The sequence below is a fragment of the Staurois parvus genome, unplaced genomic scaffold (assembly GCF_062004578.1).
Source record: "Staurois parvus isolate SC_StPar_1 unplaced genomic scaffold, SC_StPar_1.0 ptg000147l, whole genome shotgun sequence".
Lineage (NCBI taxonomy): Eukaryota > Metazoa > Chordata > Amphibia > Anura > Ranidae > Staurois > Staurois parvus.
The window spans coordinates 11,820,798-11,842,533 of NW_028317943.1; the positions used below are offsets into that span (position 1 = coordinate 11,820,798).

Here is a 21,736-nt window from a genome sequence, read left to right on the forward strand (position 1 = left end):
GTGACATGTTTAATATCTATTTACTCCGCATAATATAATCTTCTATATTTTGCTGAAAAAAATGGATATTGTATTTATGTTCACTAAAATTTAGGGCTGAAACAACAAATCAACATAATCGATTCTGAAAATAGCTGTCAACTATTTTCATAATCGATTAGTTGGTCAGACGATTAGTTGGCCTGCATACAGAATGCTTTATTTGTTTACATATCAGAAAATACAGTGCAGCACACATACAGCTCAGTACAGCATTCATACATGTAAATATACATAGTGCAGCACACATACAGTTTAGTACACTGTTCATACATGTCTGCAAGTGCCCAAGAGCTTGTGAATGTGTGAAGAGCTGTCCCTCCTGGGACATGTAGTCCTGGGCAGGAGTAGAAAGTGATTTTAAAGGCAGAGTGTTTTTTTTGCCTTGCTATAGGGGCACTCTATACTATACTTTGCAGCTTGCTATAGGGGCACTCTGAAGGCAGGAGTCTGAGACATCTGTTGGGGACCCCAGAAGCGGAGAATCAGGGCTGCTCTGTGCAAAACCATTACAGAGCAGGTAAGTATGACGTGTGTTGTTTAAAAAAACAATGTTTACAATCACTTTAAGGGCTGTCTGCAGGTAAGATCAGCATCTGATAGACTGGAGGTAATATAAGGCATTGCAATTACATTTAAAGTAAAAGTTTACCAGTATTGTGCATTATATTGAAAATGTTTTGCCAATGCAAAAAAGTCTCAGCATATACAGTGAGGAACAGAAGTATTTGAACACCCTGCCATTTTGCAAGTTCTCCCACTTAGAAATCATGGAGGGGTCTTAAATTCACATTGTAGGTGCATTCCCACTCTGAGAGACAGAATTAAAAAAGAAAATTCAGGAAATCACATTGTATGATTTTTAAAGAATTTATTTGTCTTGCAATGCTGAACATAAGTATTTGAACACCTAAGAAACAGCAAGAATTCTGGCTCTCAAAGACCTGTTACTGTGCCTTTAAAAAGTCCACCTCTACTCCACTCATTAATCTAACTTAGTAGCACTTGTCTGAGCTCTTTAAAGACACCTGTCCACCCCACAGTCAGTCAGACGCCAACTACTACCATGGGCAAGAACAAAAGACACCAGAGACAAAATTGTGGCCCTCCACAAGGCTGGAAAGGGCTACGGGGCAATTGCCAAGTAGCTTGATGAAAATAGATCAACTGTTGGAGCAATTGTTAGAAAATGGAAGAGGCTAAAGAGGACTGTCAGTCTCCCTCGGACTGGGGCTCCATGCAAGATCTCACCTTGTGGGGTATCACTGATGAGAAGAAAGGTGAGGAATCAGCCCAGAACTACAAGGGAGGAGCTGGCCAATGACATGAAGAGAGCTGGGGCCACAGTTTTAAAGGTCACTACGCCGTCATGGTTTCAAATCATGCACTGCTCAAGTCATCACATGTCCAGGCCCGTCTGAAGTTTGCCAATGACCATCTGGATTATTCAGAGGAGGCATGGGAGAAAGTCATGTGGTCAGACGAGACCAAAGTAGAACTTTTTGGTCTAAACTTCACTCGTCGTGTTTGTTGGAAAAAGGATGAGTTGCATCCCAAGAACACCATCCCTACTGTGAAGCATGGGGGTGGTAACATCATGCTTTGGGGGTGCTTTTCTGCAAAGGGGACAGGACGACTGCACTGTATTAAGGAGAGGATGAATGGGGCCATTTATTGTGAGATTTTGAGCAACAACCTCCTTCCCTCAGTCAGAGCATTGAAGATGGGTTGTGGCTAGGTCTTCCAACATGACAACGACCCGAAGCACACTGCCAGAATAAACAAGGAGTGGCTCCGTAAGGAGCATATCAAGGTTCTGGAGTGGCCTAGCCAGTCTCCAGACCTAAATCCAATAGAACATCTTTGGAGGGAGCTGAAACTCCGTGTTGCTCAGTGACAGCCCCAAAATCTGACAGATCTGGAGGAGATCTGTGTGGAGGAGTGGGCCAAAATCCCTGTTGCAGTGTGTGCAAACCTGGTCAAGAACTACAGGAAACATTTGACTTCTGTAATTGCAAACAAAGGCTTCTGTACCCAATATTAACACTGATTTTCTCGGGTGTTCAAATACTTATGTTCAGCAGTGCAAGACAAATAAATTCTTTAAAAATCATACAATGTGATTTCCTGAATTTTTTTTTAAATTCTGTCTCTCAGAGTGGGAATGCACCTACAATGTGAATTTCAGACCCCTCCATGATTTCTAAGTGGGAGAACTTGCAAAATCGCAGGGTGCTCAAATACTTCTGTATTGTATGTATGTATATATATATATATATATATATATATATATATATATATATAAATTACTTTCACTGTGTTATTACTTTCCCTGTATAAATTAACCCCTTATTGTAGTGAATATCTGCTGTTTTTGTACTATAAAGGCCTTTCTTTTTTTTTTTTTTTTTTACCCTATAATGACAGCATGCTGCTACTAATTGTCTTATGCTGGCCATACATGTATAAATTTTTGGATGAGAATATTCGTATGAAAATTCTTTGTACGTTCATTGAATGGATGAATGGCATTTCATGTGTTTTTTTAAATTCAATTTTAAAATGAACGTAATTTCTGAACGAAAATCACATACACTCTTCAAAAATGAATTCAATCAAGAAAAGTTTTCTGTTCTGCTCTTTCAAATTTTCCCATCATTGTTTTAAAAAACAAACGTCAATTTGAACCCACTAATGATTAGAAAATTGAACAAACATTCTTACAATGAAAATTTTTGAAGGAAAAATTTGTTTGTGTACAGCTAGGATAAGTGACAGCGGCAAAGGTAACTTGCAGTAATATTATTATTATACAGGATTTAGCTAGAGAGTAGGAGGTCTTGGGAGGAACGAAGACTACGATTGGGTCAGTATTTAAAGATTAGGTTAGTGATGTAGCTGAGGGCTGAGTTGTGGATGGCTTTCTAAGTAGTTGTTAGTATTTTGAATTTAAATCGTTGGGTGAGCGGAAGCCAGTGGAGGGATTGGCAGAGAGGAGTGGCAGACACTGAACGGTTGGTAAGCTGGATGAGCCTGGCAGCAGCATTTATGATGGACTGAAGGGGGGCTAGCCTATGTAAAGGTAATCCCAGGAGGAGAGAGTTGCAGTAGTCGAGGCGAGAGCAGGGAGCTTTGTTGGTGTCATTTGTTAGGAAGGGGCATGTTTTAGAGATGTTGCGGAGGCTCAGGCGGCAAGATTTGGACAGTGATTGGACATGGGGCCAAAGGATACATCAAAGTCCAGGATTACTCCTAGAACCTTGGCATGCAGGGATGGGCAGATAGTTGTGTCATTGATCTTGACAGAAAAATCAGGGGAAGAGCCACGTGAGGGAGGAAAAATTATGAGCTCAGTTTAGGATAGATTCAGTTTGAGGAAGTTGTGTGACATCCAGGCTAATAAGTCTGTTAGTAAATTAGTGATACGGGAGGAGACTGAAGGAGTGAAAGGGGTAGAGAGATAAATTTGGGAGTCATCAGCGTAGAGATGGTATTGGAAGTTGTGGGAGCTCACCCAGGGATTCAGTGTAGGTCAAGAATAGGAAAGGTCCAAGAACAGAACCTTGAGGGACCCCGACAGAGAAAGGAAGAGGAGAGGAGGAAGTAGAATTGTAAGTAACGCAAAAGCTGCGGTTGGATAAGTAAGGTGAGAACCATCAAAGAGTACAATCAAGGAGACCAAGGATGTGGAGTTTTTTGTGGAGGAGGGGGTGGTCAGCTGTGTCAAAGGCAGCAGAGGTGTCCAGGAGTAGGAGTACAGAATAGTGTCCATTGGATTAAGCCATTAACAGATTGATTGTGAGTTTTTAGAAGAGCTGTTTCTGTGGAGTGTTGAGGGTGAAAACCAGACTGAAGGAGATCAAGAAGGTTATTCTTGGTGAGGTGGTCGCTCAGTCAGATGTAGACCAGACGTTCAAGGAGTTTGGATGAAAAAGGTTGTAGGTTGTTAAGATTGGTGGGGTCTATTGAGGTATGGGGGTGACTAGCGCATGTTATGGAAAGTTGGGAAAGATGCCAGAAGAAAGGGAGAGATTGAATATGTGAGTTAGAGAGTGTAGTATAGAGCCAGAGGGCAAACGTAGCATGTGTGAGGCAATAGAGTCCAGGGGGCAGGTGGTTAGGTGGATGTTAGAAAAATGTTTAGCAGCCTCATCTATAGTAGTGCAGTTGAATGAGGGAAGTAATGATTGTAGCTGTGGACATGGAGTGTTAAGTGTAGAAGATATCTGTACAGCGGAGATCTCCTCACAAATTGTATCAACCTTATGTTTGTAGTGTTTGGTAATCTCCTGGGAAGTGATTGAGTTAGTGGGTAGAGGCAGGGGAGGACAAAGTAGAGTTAAAGGTAGAGAAGAGTTCTCGGGGATGGGATGATAAGTTGTTAATGAGTGATAAAATAGGTCTTCTTGGCAGTGAGGGACCCCTCTCTTCTTTATACATCCATAAACACAAACCTCAGATCAGCACAGCTCTTGCAGTTCAATGTTCCTTCTCCGGGCTCCTCCTCCTCTGTTCTTGAGAACATCAGAGCTGAGGAGGAGGTGGCTTCAGTGAATTCTTCTGTAAGGTGTACAGGGCTGCAGGCAGTCAGCAGTGTGAGATTCTGCCTGCCACAGAGGGGGCGATCGCCATGTGTGAAACCCCTCAAGAGATGCAGGGCAGGTGTCCTGGGTGCCCACGCTAGTGAGTACTGTTGAGCAAGTCACCGAAGCTCAATGCCGAAACTTGTTCTGGCACTGTGCTCTCTACAATCCAACACAGAAAGCCTAAGCTAGCTTATGCTGGAGGAGCCCCCAGGCACCCACCCCCCACGATGACGGAACACCAGAGCTGCGACCTTTGCAACCCTGGTAGTTCCGTCACAGAAGCCTGCCTTCTGGGATGTCCTCTTCTAATGGCATGTGCCCATAATAGAACGCATTTCTGGGGGGATCCCCGTGCCTCAGCCTAACTGAAAACCTATCCGTGGTCTGGTTTAAACTAACATCAGAGACTACACAACTGTTAGTTGATTAGCGATCCTACTCACCTGATATGAGTGGGCAGGATTGCTGCTAACAAGTAGCAACATAATAGAAGTATATGGCAGAAAGAGAGGTCAAAAACAAAAGCTAAAACTTACTACAATCAAATATTACTTCTTATAGATGGCGCCGCTTGCCATATATAGGGTGCTAACCCCAAAAGAAATGAAAAAAAGGGGGGAAGCAGCTGTGTTCTCTCTGGAAACCCAAACCAATATAACTAAATAAATAAAGCAAAAAAGGTGCTAAATCAAACAACCACTAAAAAAGTTTTATATATATAAAAAGTCCACATATTCTAATTAATATAACAAATTATAAAACTTATAACATTGATGTGGCAATTTGTGCAAAAGAAAGAGATATAGAGATATAGATAGATAGATAGATATAGATATAGATATATATATATAGACAGATAGATAGATATAGATAGATAGATAGATATAGATATAGAGATAGAGATAGATAGATAGATAGGTAGATATATAGATAGATATAGATATATATAGAGAGAGAGAGAGATTTTTATATATATATATATTTTTATATATACATAGATAGATATAGATATATATCAGTGTTGTTTTGATTTAGCACTTTTTTTGCACTTTAGCATTTTCTTCATGCTATATAAGCTTGGTATATTGAGTAAAGTATACTATCAGGGTGTTAGGGAGCGCTGTATGTAAATAATAAAATATTTAAAAATACATATACAGTGTGTATGTATATATATGTGTATGTATGTGTATATATATATATATATATATATATATATATATATATATATATACACACACACAGGTCCATATATATTTGGACACAGGCTCAGTTTTAGTTTTTTTTTAGGTATTTACCAAAACATATTCAAGCTATAGTTATATAATAGATATGGACAAAGTGCACACTCTCAGATTTAATTTGGGGGTATGTACATCCAAATTGAAGGACAAATTTAGGAATTACAGCTCTTAAGAGTAGCCATCCCCCCTTTTTCAAGGCACCAAAAGTAATTGGGCAATTGAATCAAAAGTTGTTTCATGGCCAGCACCTGGCTACTCCTTCGTTATTTCTTCACCAGTTAAGCAGGTAAAAGGTCTGGAGTTGATTCTAAGTGTGGTATTTGCATTTGGAATCTATGGCTGTGAACCTACATCATGCGTTCAAAGGAGCTGTCCATGCAAGTGAAACAGGCCATTGTAAGGCTTCAAAAAACTAAGCAAATCCATCAGAGAGATAGCAGCAACATTAGAAGTGGCCAAATCAATAGTTTGGTACATTCTGAGGAAAGAAGAACTGGTGAGCTCAGCAACATAAAATGGCATGGACATCCATGGAAGACAACAGTGGTGGATGATCCCAGGATCCTTGTTTATGGTAAAGAAAAACCCATTCACAACATCCAGACAAGTCAAGGACACTCTCCAGGAGGTGGACGTATTATTGTTCAAGTCTACAATCAAGAGAAAACTTCACAAGAGCAAATACAGAGGGTTCACCACAAGGTGCAAAGCATTCATAAGCCTGAAGAAAAGAAAAACCAGATTACACTTTGCCAAAAAACATCTAAAAAATCCTGACCAGTTCTGGAAAAGCATTCTTTGGACGGATGAAACAAAGATTAATCTGTACCAGAATGATGGGAAGAAAAATGTGTGGAGAAGGCTTGGAACAGCTCATGATCCAAAGCACACAACGTCATCTGTAAAACATGGTGGAGGCAGTGTGATGGCAAGGGCATGCATGGCTTCCAGTGGCACTCAGTCATTGTTGTTTATTGATGATGTGCCAAAAGACAAACAGCTGGATGAATTCTGAAGTGTTTAGAGATATACTGTCAGCCCAGATTCAGCCAAATGTGTCAAAGTTGATTTGACGGCGGTTCACAGTACAGATGGACAGTGATCCAAAACACACTGCAAAAGCAACCCAGGAGCTTTTGAAAGAAAAGAAGTGGAATATTCTACAATGGCCAAAAAAAATCACCTGATTGCCATTGAGCATGCATTTCATTTGCTGAGGGCAAAACTAAAGGCAGAAAGACCCACAAAGAACAACTGAAGACAGCTGCAGTTAGAGCCTGGCAAAGTATCAGAAAGGAGGAAACCCAGTCTTTGGTAATGTCCATGGGTTCCAGACTTCAGGCATTCATTGCCAGTAAAGGATTCTCAACAATATATTAAAAATTAACATTTTATTTATGATTATATTCATTTGTCCAATTGCATTTGAGCCCCTGAAAATGGAGGGACTGTGTATAAAAATGGTTGCAGTTCATAAAAATTTGTACTTGATATTTACATGTTCAACCCCTTGAATTAAAGCTGGAAGTCTGCACTTCAGATTAATTTGGATTGTTTAGTTTTAATTTATTCTGGTGGCGTACAGAGCCAAAAGTATGAAAATTGTGTCTGTGTCCAAATATATATGGACCTAACTGTGTGTGTGTATACACACACTAAATTGCCTAAATTATTGGGACACCAGCCTTTACACACACATGAAATTTAATGGCATCCCAGTCTTAGTCCATAGGGTTCAATATTGAGTTGGCCCACCCTTTGCAGCTATAACGGCTTAAACTCTTCTGGGTAGGCTGTCCACAAGGTTTAGGTGTGTCTATGGAAATGTTTGACCATTCTTCCAGAAGTGCATTTGTGAGGTCAGGCACTGATGTCGGATGAGAAGGCTTGGCTTGCAGTCTCCTCTCTTATTCATCCAAAAGGTGTTCTATTGGGTTGGGATCAGCACTCTGTGCAGGCCAATCAAGTTCCTTCACCCCAAACTCACTCATCCATGTCTTTATGGACCTTGCTTTGTACACTGGTGCGCAGTCATGTTGAAACAGGAAGGGGCCATTCTCAAACTGTTCCCACAAAGTTGGGGGCATGAAATTGTCCAAAATGTCTTGGTATTCTAATGCCTTAAGAGTTCTATTCACTCAAACTAAGGGCCAAGCCCAACCCTTGAAAAACCCCACACCACAATCCCCCTTTCACCAAATTTTACTCTTGCCACAATGCAGTCAGGTAAATACCGTTCTCCTGGCAATTACCAAACCCAGACATGTCCATCAGATTGCCAAATAGCCAGATTGCAATTTTTTTTTCCTTTTTTTTATCACTTTTTTTCCTATCATAGGGAATGCAAATATCCCTTGTGATAGAAATAAGCAGTAACAGTGACCCCAGATCTCTCCATAAAGAGGGTCTAAGATCCCACATCTCTCCTCTACAATGTAAAGCATTAGATAAAAAAAAAACACATTGGTCTAGTGCTTGTTAACATGGCGCCGGAACCAGAAGTGATGTAATGATGTTGCTTCGGTCCTTCAAGGGCATAGAGATAAGTGGAGGCCATCTTTCCTGCACTGATCTCTATGCACAGCTTCGGGATTGTTGGATGGGTTGTTGATTAAAGCTGAGAACCACCGGGCGAGGGAGGGGCTATTTTTGGCACCTGTATCAGTGCCTATTTTCATATTGGCCAAAGGCTGATAGGGGTATTTTCTGCTGAAACAATTTGACTGCCGAAATTTTGGTGCATCCCTAATATATATACATACACGAGGGGCGTTCAAGTCAAACTGGGACTTTTAAATTTTACAGATATAAAAAAAAGAATGCTAGCATGGCGGTACTGCACGCAGTGGTATTTGGCAAGTGTGTCCCATTACTGAAAGGCGTCTCACATGTCGCGGCCCAGTCAAGAGACAATCAAGATGGCAGACAACAGTGTTATGTTTCTTGTGAACAAAGGCGTAAAACCCATTGATATCTACAGAAGACTTCAAAAACAGTAAGGTGATGAGACACTCAGCCGCAGTAAAACATTTGAATGGGACAAACATTTCAAAGATGGCCATACGTCTGTCAGTGACGACTCCAGCTGTGGTGGTTCCCAGTCCACAGCAGTCATTCCTGTGAACATTCAACGCTTGGCACGCATGATCTTGGATAATCAATGCATAACGTGTCATGAAACTGCACAGGAAACTAATCTTTCCCAAATCGTCCTTCAGGACAGCACCTGGAGAGACAGCGTAGCTCCAACCCTTTTCCCAGCAAACATTGTGGTCTTCATCTTTAAAAGTAGGACACTTCTGCTATGGCTTCAGTTGTAGGGTTTCCTCTGCCATGGTGGAAGGATTTATGCATACCTTTTTTCACAGTTTTTTGTCCCTTTGGGCCATCCCAGCACCTCTTCTGACTGGTGGGCGGTGCTCCAGAGTCCTTTCCTTCTACCCAGCCAGGTGTGGGCTTCGGCCGACTGTGTATTACAGCCTCTAGATTCGTGGGAGCGGGTGGAGGACCGCTACAAATGTAGCGTGTTCAGGAATTCTGTTCTCGGCGAGTCCCAGTGGTGGGTGACGTCACATCTAGAAGGGGTGGATTTTTGGTTGGACGCAGAGTGGCTTCTGCCTCTGGCAGCTGGAGTGCAGGAGGAAGGGGTGAGCTCCTGCTGGTGTACATTTCCAGTTCTTGCAGCGACGAGGAGACCGGGAAAATTTAAAAAGGAACAGCCTGTGGATTGCCGCTTTGCTGTCTGCATCATGAAGACGGTGGAACCAGCGGTAGTGGTGGGAGCAGGAGCCACGAGCACCAGCCAGGCCCAGGTAGGCAGGGGCATGGGCTCCTGTTGTTTTATATATTTTTATATATATATATATATATATATATATATATATATATATATATATATATATATATATATATATATATATTATATATATATTTAAAGGTACCTTGAGGTTTTTTTTCCCTGCTTGCTTTTTTTTTTCCCCTGTGGATGTTTTTTGAAGGGGAAGGAGCCAGCACTACACTCCCAAGGTTACTTCTCTAGGGAGTGTAGAATGATGGCTGGGATATGGACTAGACCAGTGGATGGGTGGTGTATGAGACAGTCTCTTTCGCTATAATGTTATTTATGGCTTTTTTGCCTGTCTTTTTTTTTTTCTTATCTTGACAGGCTAAAGCCATAGAAAAAAAGCAGACTCTCTCCTCCACCCAAGAGGAAATGTCCCTCCTGTAAAGCCACCCTGCAGTATTCCTGGTCCAAGCTATTGTGTAAAGCTTGTGTAGCTGACTTGGTTAAGCAGGTATCTTCTTCACAGTGCAGTGAGCTTCTCCTCTTTAAAAGAGCTGGCGGGAACGTCTCAATCCTTTCGTTCTTTTTTGGACAAATATCCTGAGCAGCAATCCGGTAGTCAGTATGCTAGGCCATTCAGTCCTCTGCTGTCCACCTCAGCTTACAGGGAGGTCAGCGACTTGGAGAAAAAGAGAGAGGATATACCTAACTGTCTGGGCTCGGATCAAGAGGAGAAAGAGGAGGATAGAAGGTCTTCTAGATACAAGTTGTCCCTAGAAGATGTGGATGATTTGTTAAAAACGATTCATGATACCTTGGACATTCAAATGGATAAGGTCTAGTTATCATTACATGATAAGATGTGCCAAGGCCTTGCTGAAGTAAAACGGCAAGTTTTTCCGGTACACAAGGTTCTTTCTGAGGCTGCTAAGAAAGAATGGAAAGACCCAGAGAGGGCTCCTTTTTTCTCTAAATCACTGAAAAGAAGATTCCCTTTTTAAGAGGATGAATCTAGGGTCTGGAACAAGAAGCCGAGATTAGATGCAGCTTTTTCTCAAGTCTCTAGGCATACAGATCTGGCATTTGTCTTTTTATCCATGGCATCTTTTAAAATGCCCATGTCCTCAGATTCCCTGTTTAAAGAAGGAATAGGACTTGACTCTAACTAATCTCAAGACAGCTATGGCTTCAACGGTCGTAGCCAGAAATCTTGAACACTGGCTGGAACAGTTGAGAGAACATATTAAAGTGTTACTAAACCCCGAATCCTGCATCCTCCATATCTGGTCTCCCACAGTACACAGAACGTGAAAATGCAATTATTTTAGTAAATATAAACTGCTAAATATCTTTTTTCATCAGAAGTTAGAGCAGTCTTGTAACTTCTATCTGTATCCAGCCCACCACTAGCTAAAGCATGTAGGAGGAGTTTTCTTTCTGCTCTAGGAGGATGCAAATCCCCTGACCTTTGTCTGGGCAGTGCTGATTGGCCCTGTGCTGATCACGTGCACTCTCACAAGAAAAAAAAAAACCCTCTCTAGCAATACACACCAAACTGAGCATGTGCATGCCTCCAGTTCAGTCTGGAGATAAGAAGTGGTCGCTTGAAAAAGGGAAGGAACAGAGAAGAAAGGATCAAAAGCCTTTTTATACAATGCAGAGGACTGACCCCTTCGGTTCCACAGTGAGTATAACAAGTATGCTTTACTGCATATACAGGCTGATTTTACTGCTGTGCATTTTGTAACACTTTAAGGGTGTGAGGAACTATTGGAAACTTTTCCAATTCTTTTTAAAGCAGTTGGGGTATATTGCAGATACTTCTGCTGAATTTTTTAGAATGTCAGCCAGATCTTCAGCCTTAGTAAATTCAGATCGGCTTGCTTTGTGGTTAAAGACCTGGTCTGGGGATTCAGCTTCAAAAGTGAAACTTTACTGTATTCTTTTTTCAGGGGATCTTTTATTTAGTCCAGTTCTGAATACGGTATTAGATCGATCGAGGAAGACTTAATTTTTTCTTTTTGTTCAGAACATCATAGCCAAAGGCTACAAGCTAGAATTTTTGGGGGTTCCACCTAACTGATTTTTTTTGTCGCCCAGCTGTCCAAATTTCAAGGAAAATCCCTGGCAATGATGCCTCCGTTACAGGAACTGATACAACAGGAGGTGTTATTCCCGGTTCCTAAGGTACAGGAGGGACTGGGACTATATTCTCATGTTCTGGTCAAAAAACCATCAGGAAAATGTTGGTTAATTCTGAACCTGAAGTTACTGAACAAGTCTATCTGTTACAAGAAGTTTTGCATAGATACGATATTTTCAGTAAGAAGGCTTCTTACTATGGGGTGCTTCATGGCATCTATAGACCTAAGAGATGCATATTTGCACATTCCTATCTCAAAAATCTCGCAGAAGTTTCTGAGGCTGGCTGTTAAATTGGGGGACACAACATCCCATCTCCAAAGCCCTTCCTTTTGGGCTGTCCTTGGCTCCAAGAATCTTCATGAAAGTTTTGGTGGAAGCCTTGGCTCCCCTAAGGATGCAGGGAATATCGATTGTTCCATACCTGGATGATCTGCTGTTACATGCAGATTCCAGGGAACAACTAAGGAACAACCTGCAAACAACAGAGGATCACCTGGAAAGTTTAGGGTGGCTTTTGGACTGAGAAAAATCGATTTTGGTCCCTGCCCATGTGATAAGGTTTCTGGGGTACACGATCAACTCAGTGCAGGGAAGAAAAATTCATCCAGAGGAAAAGATAAGAGGTGAGGATTCAGGAAGCTGTAAAACTGTTGCAGACAAACATAGCAATTCCAGTTTGGACAGCCATGTCAGCCTTACAGCCTCTATCCTGGCAGTTCAATGGGCCTGTCTCCATTTGAGGGATCTCCAACAGAACATCTTACAGAAACTGAAGTCTTTGGGAATCTCTGGAAAAACCCATCAGGGTCTCCTCTTGATTCAAAAAGAAGTTATGGTGGTGGCGAATTCAGACAAATCTCATTAAAGGCTTACTGTGGACTTTCCCAGTTACAAAAAGACTGATGACTGATGCAAGCGCTTGAGGCTGGGGAGCTCATATCGGGGATCAGGTTGCCAAGGATCCTTGTCAAAGCAGGAAGCCAGGAAGTCTTCCAACTGGAGGGAAACAAAAGTTGTCCAGTTAGGTCTTCTATCCTTCCAAGAGATCATCAGGGGCCATCATGCTCAAGTTCTGTCAGACAATGCTACAACAGTTTTCATAATCAACAATAAAAGTGCAGCACAATAATAAATAATAGATATTTGCAGATAAAAATATGAATAAAAGTCCATACAGTTCTTAAATAGACGAAGATGACCAGTAATGTCAATCCGATAAATATGGACCACCCATACAAAGTAGGAAGTGTAAAAGATCATGAATCATCCAGTGGACTCATTCTTGTGGAAAGGATGATAGATCCCATCACCCAGAAGAGCACTCTAAGCCTCTCACCTTATAAAGATGACCCCTGAACTAACAGGTAGGTCATATAGCGCTTTCCCATAAGGGTAACAGACTTCCACAATCACCGATAGCGGATCGTCTGATAAGTAGTATGACCAGATGGGAGCAAATAACAGAACAAATAGTGCTCTCTGCTATATATATCAAAATTTTAATAAAACAAACTCACTCACAATCATAGCACTTGCATCCAGTTTGCAAGGATCAGTGCCCATGTATAATCAACGTCCACAATATAGCAACGAGATGGCTGCAGGTGACGTCAGTGGGCGTGACTCCTCCTCCCTGGATGCAAGTGCTATTATTGTGAGTGAGTTTCTGTTTTATCAAAATTTTGACAAATCTATCATATTGACATCTTTCTGTGCCGAAGCTTTCAAGGAATTAGTTAAACACAGGGATAGGTCTATAAATGTAGCAGGGAAGTATGTCGAAAAAAAAATGCAGGTTCCACTCCTTGGAACAAGAGAACACACACATGATGATGAATGATGATGATGATGCATGATGAATTAAATATAGAATAAATTCATAAGGCATACAAAATTATCATAAGTTAGAAGATGACCAAGATTCTTATACATTGGATGTTAACAGCACTGATAGTACTACTTATGGTTTCAAAAACGCTGCTACTAATAGTGGTAAAAATGACAATGACGATGGTAAACAATAATATTATTAATAGATACAGGTAAAAATTATGATATTGACAATAATCATAATATGGCTATTCTTCTGACTACGGTGTAAAATCCATATTGTGAACGGGTGAGGTGAAAAAATTCACCATCAGGACATTGACCCAACATAGATTCAGTATACAATAGTATTCTATGCCCAGACAGAAGATAGAAGACTAATTGTATAAAATAAAATGAAAGAAAATAAAGCACAAGTTGTATCTGTATGTGTGTACTCAATGTTGTCCTGGTAAAAGAATGTGACAAATCACATAGGCTAACCAATCTGGAAGTGAGTGTATATGTATGTATGTGTGTGTATATGTGTGTGTATATATATATATATATATATATATATATATGTGTATATATATATACAGTATATATACACAGTATATTTGAAACAAGTGGTGCGAAGTGGAGAATGGTGCCAAAATAGGGCTCATAGACTCTAAACCATTAGTAATTCAATGTGCCATGAGGACAATATCTATAAAGCAGTGGTTCTCAACCTTTCTAATGTCGCAACCCCTTAATACAGTTCCTCATGTTGTGGTGACCCCCAACCATAACATTATTTTCGTTGCTACTTCATAACTGTAATTTTGCAGTGGGAGGACTAGCGCCCCATCACTGATGTCAGTGGGATGAATAGTGTCCCATTGTTGGTATCAGTGGGAGGAATAGCGCCCCATCATTGGTGTCAGTGGGAGGAATAGTGTCCCATCATTGGTGTCAGTGGGAGGAATAGTGTCCCATCATTGGTGTCAGTGGGGGGAATAGTGTCCCATCATTGGTATCAGTGGGGGGAATAGTGCCCCATCATTGGTATCAGTGGGGGGAATAGTGCCCCATCATTGGTATCGGTGGGAGGAATCGTGCCCCATCATTGGTATCAGTGGAAGGAATAGTGCCCCATCATTGGTATCAGTGGGAGGAATAATGCCCCATCATTGGTATCAGTGGGAGGAATAGTGCCCCGTCATTGGTATCAGTGGGAGGAATAGTGCCCCATCATTGGTATCAGTGGGAGGAATAGTGCCCCATCATTGGTATCAGTGGGAGGAATAGTGCCCCATCATTGGCATCAGTGGGAGGAATAGTGCCCCATCATTGGTATCAGTGGGAGGAATAGTGCCCCATCATTGGCGTCAGTGGGAGGAAAAGTGCCCCATCATTAGTATCAGTGGGAGGAATAGTGCCCCATCATTGGTATCAGTGGGAGGAATAGTGCCCCATCATTGGTATCAGTGGGAGGAATAGTGCCCCATCATTGGCATCAGTGGGAGGAATAGTGCCCCATCATTGGCATCAGTGGGAGGAATAGTGCCCCATCATTGGCATCAGTGGGAGGAATAGTGCCCCATCATTGGTATCAGTGGGAGGAATAGTGCCCCATCATTGGTATCAGTGGGAGGAATAGTGTCCCATCATTGGTATCAGTGGGGGGAATAGTGCCCCATCATTGGCATCAGTGGGAGGAATAGTGTCCCATCATTGGCATCAGTGGGAGGAATAGTGTCCCATCATTGGCATCAGTGGGAGGAATAGTGCCCCATCATTGGCATCAGTGGGAGGAATAGTGCCCCATCATTGGCATCAGTGGGAGGAATAGTGCCCCATCATTGGCATCAGTGGGAGGAATAGTGCCCCATCATTGGCATCAGTGGGAGGAATAGTGCCCCATCATTGGTATCAGTGGGAGGAATAGTGCCCCATCATTGGTATCAGTGGGGGGAATAGTGCCCCATCATTGGTATCAGTGGGGGGAATAGTGCCCCATCATTGGCATCACTGGGAGAAATAGTGTCCCATCATTGGCATCAGTGGGAGGAATAGTGTCCCATCATTGGCATCAGTGGGAGGAATAGTGCCCCATCATTGGCATCAGTGGAAGGAATAGTGCCCCATCATTGGTATCAGTGGGAGGAATAGTGCCCCATCATTGGTATCAGTGGGAGGAATAGTGTCCCATCATTGGTATCAGTGGGGGGAATAGTGCCCCATCATTGGCATCAGTGGGAGGAATAGTGTCCCATCATTGGCATCAGTGGGAGGAATAGTGCCCCATCATTGGCATCAGTGGGAGGAATAGTGCCCCATCATTGGCATCAGTGGAAGGAATAGTGCCCCATCATTGGTGTCAGTGGGAGGAATAGTGCCCCATCATTGGTGTCAGTGGGAGGAATAGTGCTCCATCATTGGTTTCAGTGGGAGGAATAGTGCCCCATCATTGGTGTCAGTGGGAGGAATTGTGTACAATCATTGGCGTCAGTGGGAGGAATAGTGCCCAATCATTGGTGTCAGTGGGAGGAATTGTGTACAATCATTGCCGTCAGTGGGAGGAATAGTGCCCAATCATTGGCGTCAGTGGGAGGAATAGTGCCCCATCATTGGCATCAGTGGAAGGAATAGTGCCCCATCATTGGTGTCAGTTGGAGGAATAGTGCCCCATCATTGGTATCAGTGGGAGGAATAGTGTCCATCATTGGTTTCAGTGGGAGGAATAGTGCCCCATCATTGGTGTCAGTGGGAGGAATTGTGTACAATCATTGGCATCAGTGGGAGGAATAGTGCCCCATCATTGGTGTCAGTGGGAGGAATAGTGCCCCATCATTGGCATCAGTGGAAGGAATAGTGCCCCATCATTGGTGTCAGTTGGAGGAATAGTGCCCCATCATTGGTATCAGTGGGAGGAATAGTGTCCATCATTGGTTTCAGTGGGAGGAATAGAGCCCCATCATTGGCGTCAGTGGGAGGAATAGTGTACAATCATTGGCATCAGTGGGAGGAATAGTGCCCCATCATTGGTGTCAGTGGGAGGAATAGTGCCCCATTGTGGGTGTCAGTGGGAGGAATAGTGCCCCATTGTGGGTGTCAGTGGGAGGAATAGTGCCCCATTGTGGGTGCCAGGGGGAGGAATAGTGCCCCATCGTGGGTGTCATTGGGAGGAATAGTGCCCCATCGTTGGTGTCAGTGGGAGGAATAGTGCCCCATCGTTGGTGTCAGTGGGGGGAGGAATAGTGCCCCATCGTTGGTGTCAGTGGGGGGAGGAATAGTGCCCCATCGTTGGTGTCAGTGGGGGGAGGAATAGTGCCCCATCGTTGGTGTCAGTGAGGGGAGGAATAGTGCCCCATCGTTGGTGTCAGTGGGGGGAGGAATAGTGCCTCATTGTTGGTGTCAGTGAGGGGAGGAATAGTGCCCCATCGTTGGTGTCAGTGGGGGGAGGAATAGTGCCTCATCCTTGGTGTCAGTGGGGGGAGGAATAGTGCCCCATCGTTGGTGTCAGTGAGGGGAGGAATAGTGCCCCATCTTTGTTGTCAGTGAGGGGAGGAATAGTGCTCCATCGTTGGTGTCAGTGGGGGGAGGAATAGTGCCCCATCGTTGGTGTCAGTGAGGGGAGGAATAGTGCCTCATCGTTGGTGTCAGTGAGGGGAGGAATAGTGCCTCATCGTTGGTGTCAGTGGGGGGAGGAATAGTGCCTCATCGTTGGTGTCAGTGAGGGGAGGAATAGTGTCTCATCGTTGGTGTCAGTGGGGGGAGGAATAGTGCCCCATCGTTGGTATTAGTGACACAAATGATGGGGCACTATCCCTCCCACTGACACCAATGATACTTACCTTGCTGACTCCTGCTCCAGCCTGGGCTCGCTCTCTCCCTCTCCCATCTACAGCCAGCATACCTGGCTGCAGCAGCAAAATTTGCACTTACCTGTCAGCTGTCTTCCTTCTCTGGCCTCTCTCTTCACTCGCTCCTGCAGCTCCCTCGATCTTCTTTGATCTCCGCGCGCTGCCGCTCGGCTCCTCCTCTCCAAGCTCCACCTCCTCGCCGGTGATTGGCCGCCTGTGTGCCTCTCCTGAGCTACAGTTCCGGTGGCCAATCAGCGGCGAGGAGGCGGTGACAGGGGCAGCATATCCCGCCCACACATCACCGGAGACAGGAGCGGTGTCTCGGTTCCTAAGACCATCGGAAATATGTGTTTTCCGATGGTCTTAGGCGACCCCTGGGAAATGATCGTTCGACCCCCAAAGGGGTCGCGACCCCCAGGTTGAGAACCGCTGCTATAAAGTAACCCTATTTTTTTGCCCTGGTCTCTTTTTGGTGGTTAATTTTTTGCTTAAAGCGGAACTCCACTGCATCTGAGCACCACAAACAAAAAACACAATTTAACTCTTCTTATTAATCAAAGCAAACTCCCCCATCCATCCATATCTCCATGCTATATTTTGCTGAGAAATTGCTTTGAAAGCTAGCATTTCTGGCCATGGCCATCTTGAGCAAGGGCAGAGGATTAATTTAGCATTTACTTCCTGAACTCGATCTGCCTTTAACTTAGGCATGAAGACAGGAAGGTGTGCTTAGTGGAGAAACCCCTCTTCCCCTCCTAAAGACTCCTGGGATGTATGACATCATTTGCCTAGGCCTGGAAACCAGGAAGTAACTGAAGAAATGTAAGAAAAAAAGATTATTAATGCTAGCAGCATAAGGATTAATAATGGTCCATGTTGATTGAGAGAGTGAAGTTCTGTTTTATAATGTAAAGACATACTTGGTTACTCAAAACCACACCATATTTGAAGAGCTGGTGAACTCCTCATTAGCTTGATGATCCCTCTTGTTTCTATGGGTTTTTAGGTTATTTTACGGTCAAAAATCCTTTTCTTTTTTCTTTTTTTTTTTTTTACAATAGGTACTATAATTGGACACAAATACAATATCTCCAGTGTTTTGTTTAAACTGTGCTTGTAACATAAACATGATAACATTACATAGTGTTTGTGAATTCAATGTTATCTTGATCTGTTTTTATTAGGTATTGTCCGCACTGCAAAGAACATCAGCAAGCAACCAAAAAATTAGATCTGTGGTCATTGCCTCCAGTTTTAGTGGTGCATTTGAAACGCTTCTCTTATAGCAGATATATGAGGGATAAGTTGGATACACTTGTTGATTTTCCTGTAAGGTATGTAAACAATAAATGTTTTTTTTTTTATCACTATACCAGGAGTACTTAATTAAAATTCACAGGTCCGGTCAGTAAAATTTTCTTCAAACGAAGGTCCGAGTGTCATGTTGTTGCTATGACTCAGATCTTTCACATCACAGCCTCCTGTGCACATCACCGTCCCCCCACCACTACCACCACCTTTAAGGCCCAAACATCCTGTCCCTTATGGTGAAATGCAGGGTTCTACTGTGTGGGCACCTGTTAGTATAAGGTCCAGAAACCTTACCTTTTATTGGTTTATGTGAAAGTTATAGCGTTTTACAAAAGGCGGTATATATACTGGGATTTTTTTTTTCTTTTTTAAACTAGTAATGGCGGCGATCAGCAATTTATTGTGGGACGGCGCGGACATTCTGACACTGGGGGAACTGACTTGGTGTCACTGACATCCCCGGTGACGTCGGTACAGTGATCAGTGCTAATAAAAAGCACTGACACTGTACTAATGGCACGGGGCAGGAAAGGTTTAACATGAGGGGCGATCAAAGGGTTAACTGTGTGATGTTTTACTGTGTGCTGTGTTAGTGCTTTAAACTGAAAGCACACTGCTTTGTATGGCTGTGCTATGCAGAGCCATACAAAGCAGTGTGCAGGAGCCAACAGGGGAGAGAACTGTATTGTTTACATACAGTTCTCTCCCTCCATCGGTAATGCTCGGTGATCGAGTACCGGCGTGTAATCACCAGCCGTGACCTGGTGATTGACAGCCGAGGCTGCAAATAGAGACCCGGGTGGGGCACGCCCCCTATCCGGAAATGCAAAATCACATATATATACATATTTTGCGTACCCCTGCCGCCCTGTAGCAGTATATCTGCTATAGGGAGGTGTAAAATTGGTTAAGCCAGCCATACATAGCTCGCAAGTTGGCCGGTTCAGCCGGGACCAACCTAATTTTGATCCATGTATGGGCAGTGTTTTTGTACTGAAGTCAATCTAATGACTTCTGTATAACCACCCTATCATATTTTCCCCACTTTATCAGTGTCACAGGCTATAGCCTGCATCGCTGATCATTGTATTCTGATGGTGGGAAAATCTTCCTGCTGTCAAAATACAGTAGCTCAGAGGGAGGATTCACCCATGTACACAACTGAAAGGAAAAAATACTGAATCATCTATGGGCTGCCTAACTCTAGTTACTATAGGTAAGAGTTTACAGCCAAATCAGCTTGTGAAGAAAATCAAATGGGTCATTATACAAAAGATATAGTTGAAATGTCAACAAGTAAAATTGTTTGGTTTGCCACTGTACTATTTCTCTCTGGTGACAATTCCTGTCAGTTTGTTCTCGGTTTATACAAATATTCAAGTTTTAATTGTTGGTGCCAATTTGGTGCGATCGCTTCTCCTGTGCATTGTGCATAATATACAGTAAATGAGCAATCCAACAAAAAGTGTGAATCTTGAAATTCAAGCTCAGAAGATCTTGCTGACAGCTTTCAAGTAATAATACTGTTTAAGTGTCCACCAAAAACTCAAATATTATATTTGGGTGGCCTGACCTTTAAAGGAGTTCTTTGGTCATAGCATACACTTTCATTTTTTAACATCTGCATTTTGATAATTATTTTTGACTATCCAATATAAGCTTAATTAAAAAAATCTCCTTTCCTGTTGTAAGTGCGCCCTGTCGGTTAGCCACCTATTTCTACAACTTCCTGGATTTTTGTATCTTTTCCACTGCTGTTTACTTTACATTTCTAATGACTAAACATCCAATGGTACTTTACTGCCATATATTTAACCTCTGCACGCTGACGGTACGCAAATATGCAGCCTCTCGGTGGCTGGGCCTTTACACCGAGCGGCCGCATATTTGCGTACCATTTGTAAACAAATGTGGTGAGAGTGCGCGCCATGCTTGCTCCCAGCACATGTGTCAGTGTCCCACGGAAAGGTTCCCAATCTCTCCATGCGATCGGACCTTTCCAGTCATGTGACAGCCAATCACGGTGCTCACATGACCCTAAACCCTGCCCCGCCTCCCGCCTTCAGAAACCCCTTAAAGGGCTGGGAGGCGACAGCGTAACAGGGTTAAAGTGAATATATGATTTACATTTTGACCATATATATGCTTTAAATGTGAATCTTTTTATGTATATACAAATTGTTACATCTGAATGTATGAAACGTTGCATGTTAAAAAAAAAAAAAAAGAAAGAAATTTGATCAAAGCTGTGGAAACTGCAGTTCAGCGTTTATACATGCAAAATAGGAAGAAAGAGACTAATGGGGAGATACAGTGTTAAAGAATGATACAGAGGAAAAAGATTTGAGGGAGAGACTGTGTGTTCCTAATATGTACAGTCTGGAGGACATAACTAAAATCTTTTCATACGTTAAAGGTGTGGAGAGCAGTATTTTCAATATGAAACTAAGATCACGAACACAGAGACATGGCCCCAGTAGGCGAAAAGTTCAAAACTAAACCTTAGAAAGCATTATTTTACCAAGAGAGTAGTTGGTGCTTGGAACAGACTGCATGTAAATTTCACAAGCCGACTGTCGACTTTCATATGTGATGGCTCGCTGTACAACTATAAACTGTAAACATATGGCCTGCAAGAGCTTTGAGAACATTGCCTATGGACAATTGTCACCAGAAAATTTACATTAGGCAACATTAGTTTCAACACTTTGGGGTTTATTAAGAAAGGTGTACTGCCCATAATGACATGTCAAATTTCATCTGTTCTCCCAGAAACAAGGTAAAATTGTAGGTGAAACCAAAAATTGTATGGCCAGAGAAAGGTGGACAGCTACAGGAGTGAATGTCAAACCGAGGGATCAGCAACCTCGGACATAGTCTACTGTACAGGTTACTTTCCCCTAGAAAACCTTTTGCCTTCTATGCATGCAGTTATTCAGCATTATATAGTATTTTATTATTCTATAT

At 42.7% G+C, this 21,736-nt stretch overlaps 1 protein-coding gene across 4 annotated transcripts in view; it reads left to right on the forward strand.

The window, feature by feature from the left end:
- Window positions 1–21,736, forward strand: part of USP15 (ubiquitin specific peptidase 15) — a 129,752-nt gene that overhangs the window by 91,710 nt on the left and 16,306 nt on the right. For all 4 annotated transcript variants that reach the window (XM_089674035.1, XM_089674036.1, XM_089674037.1 and 1 more), the window contains one exon: window positions 18,643–18,792. In XM_089674035.1, coding sequence (XP_089530161.1) covers window positions 18,643–18,792 — 150 coding nt within the window. The remainder of the gene's footprint in view (window positions 1–18,642; window positions 18,793–21,736) is intronic.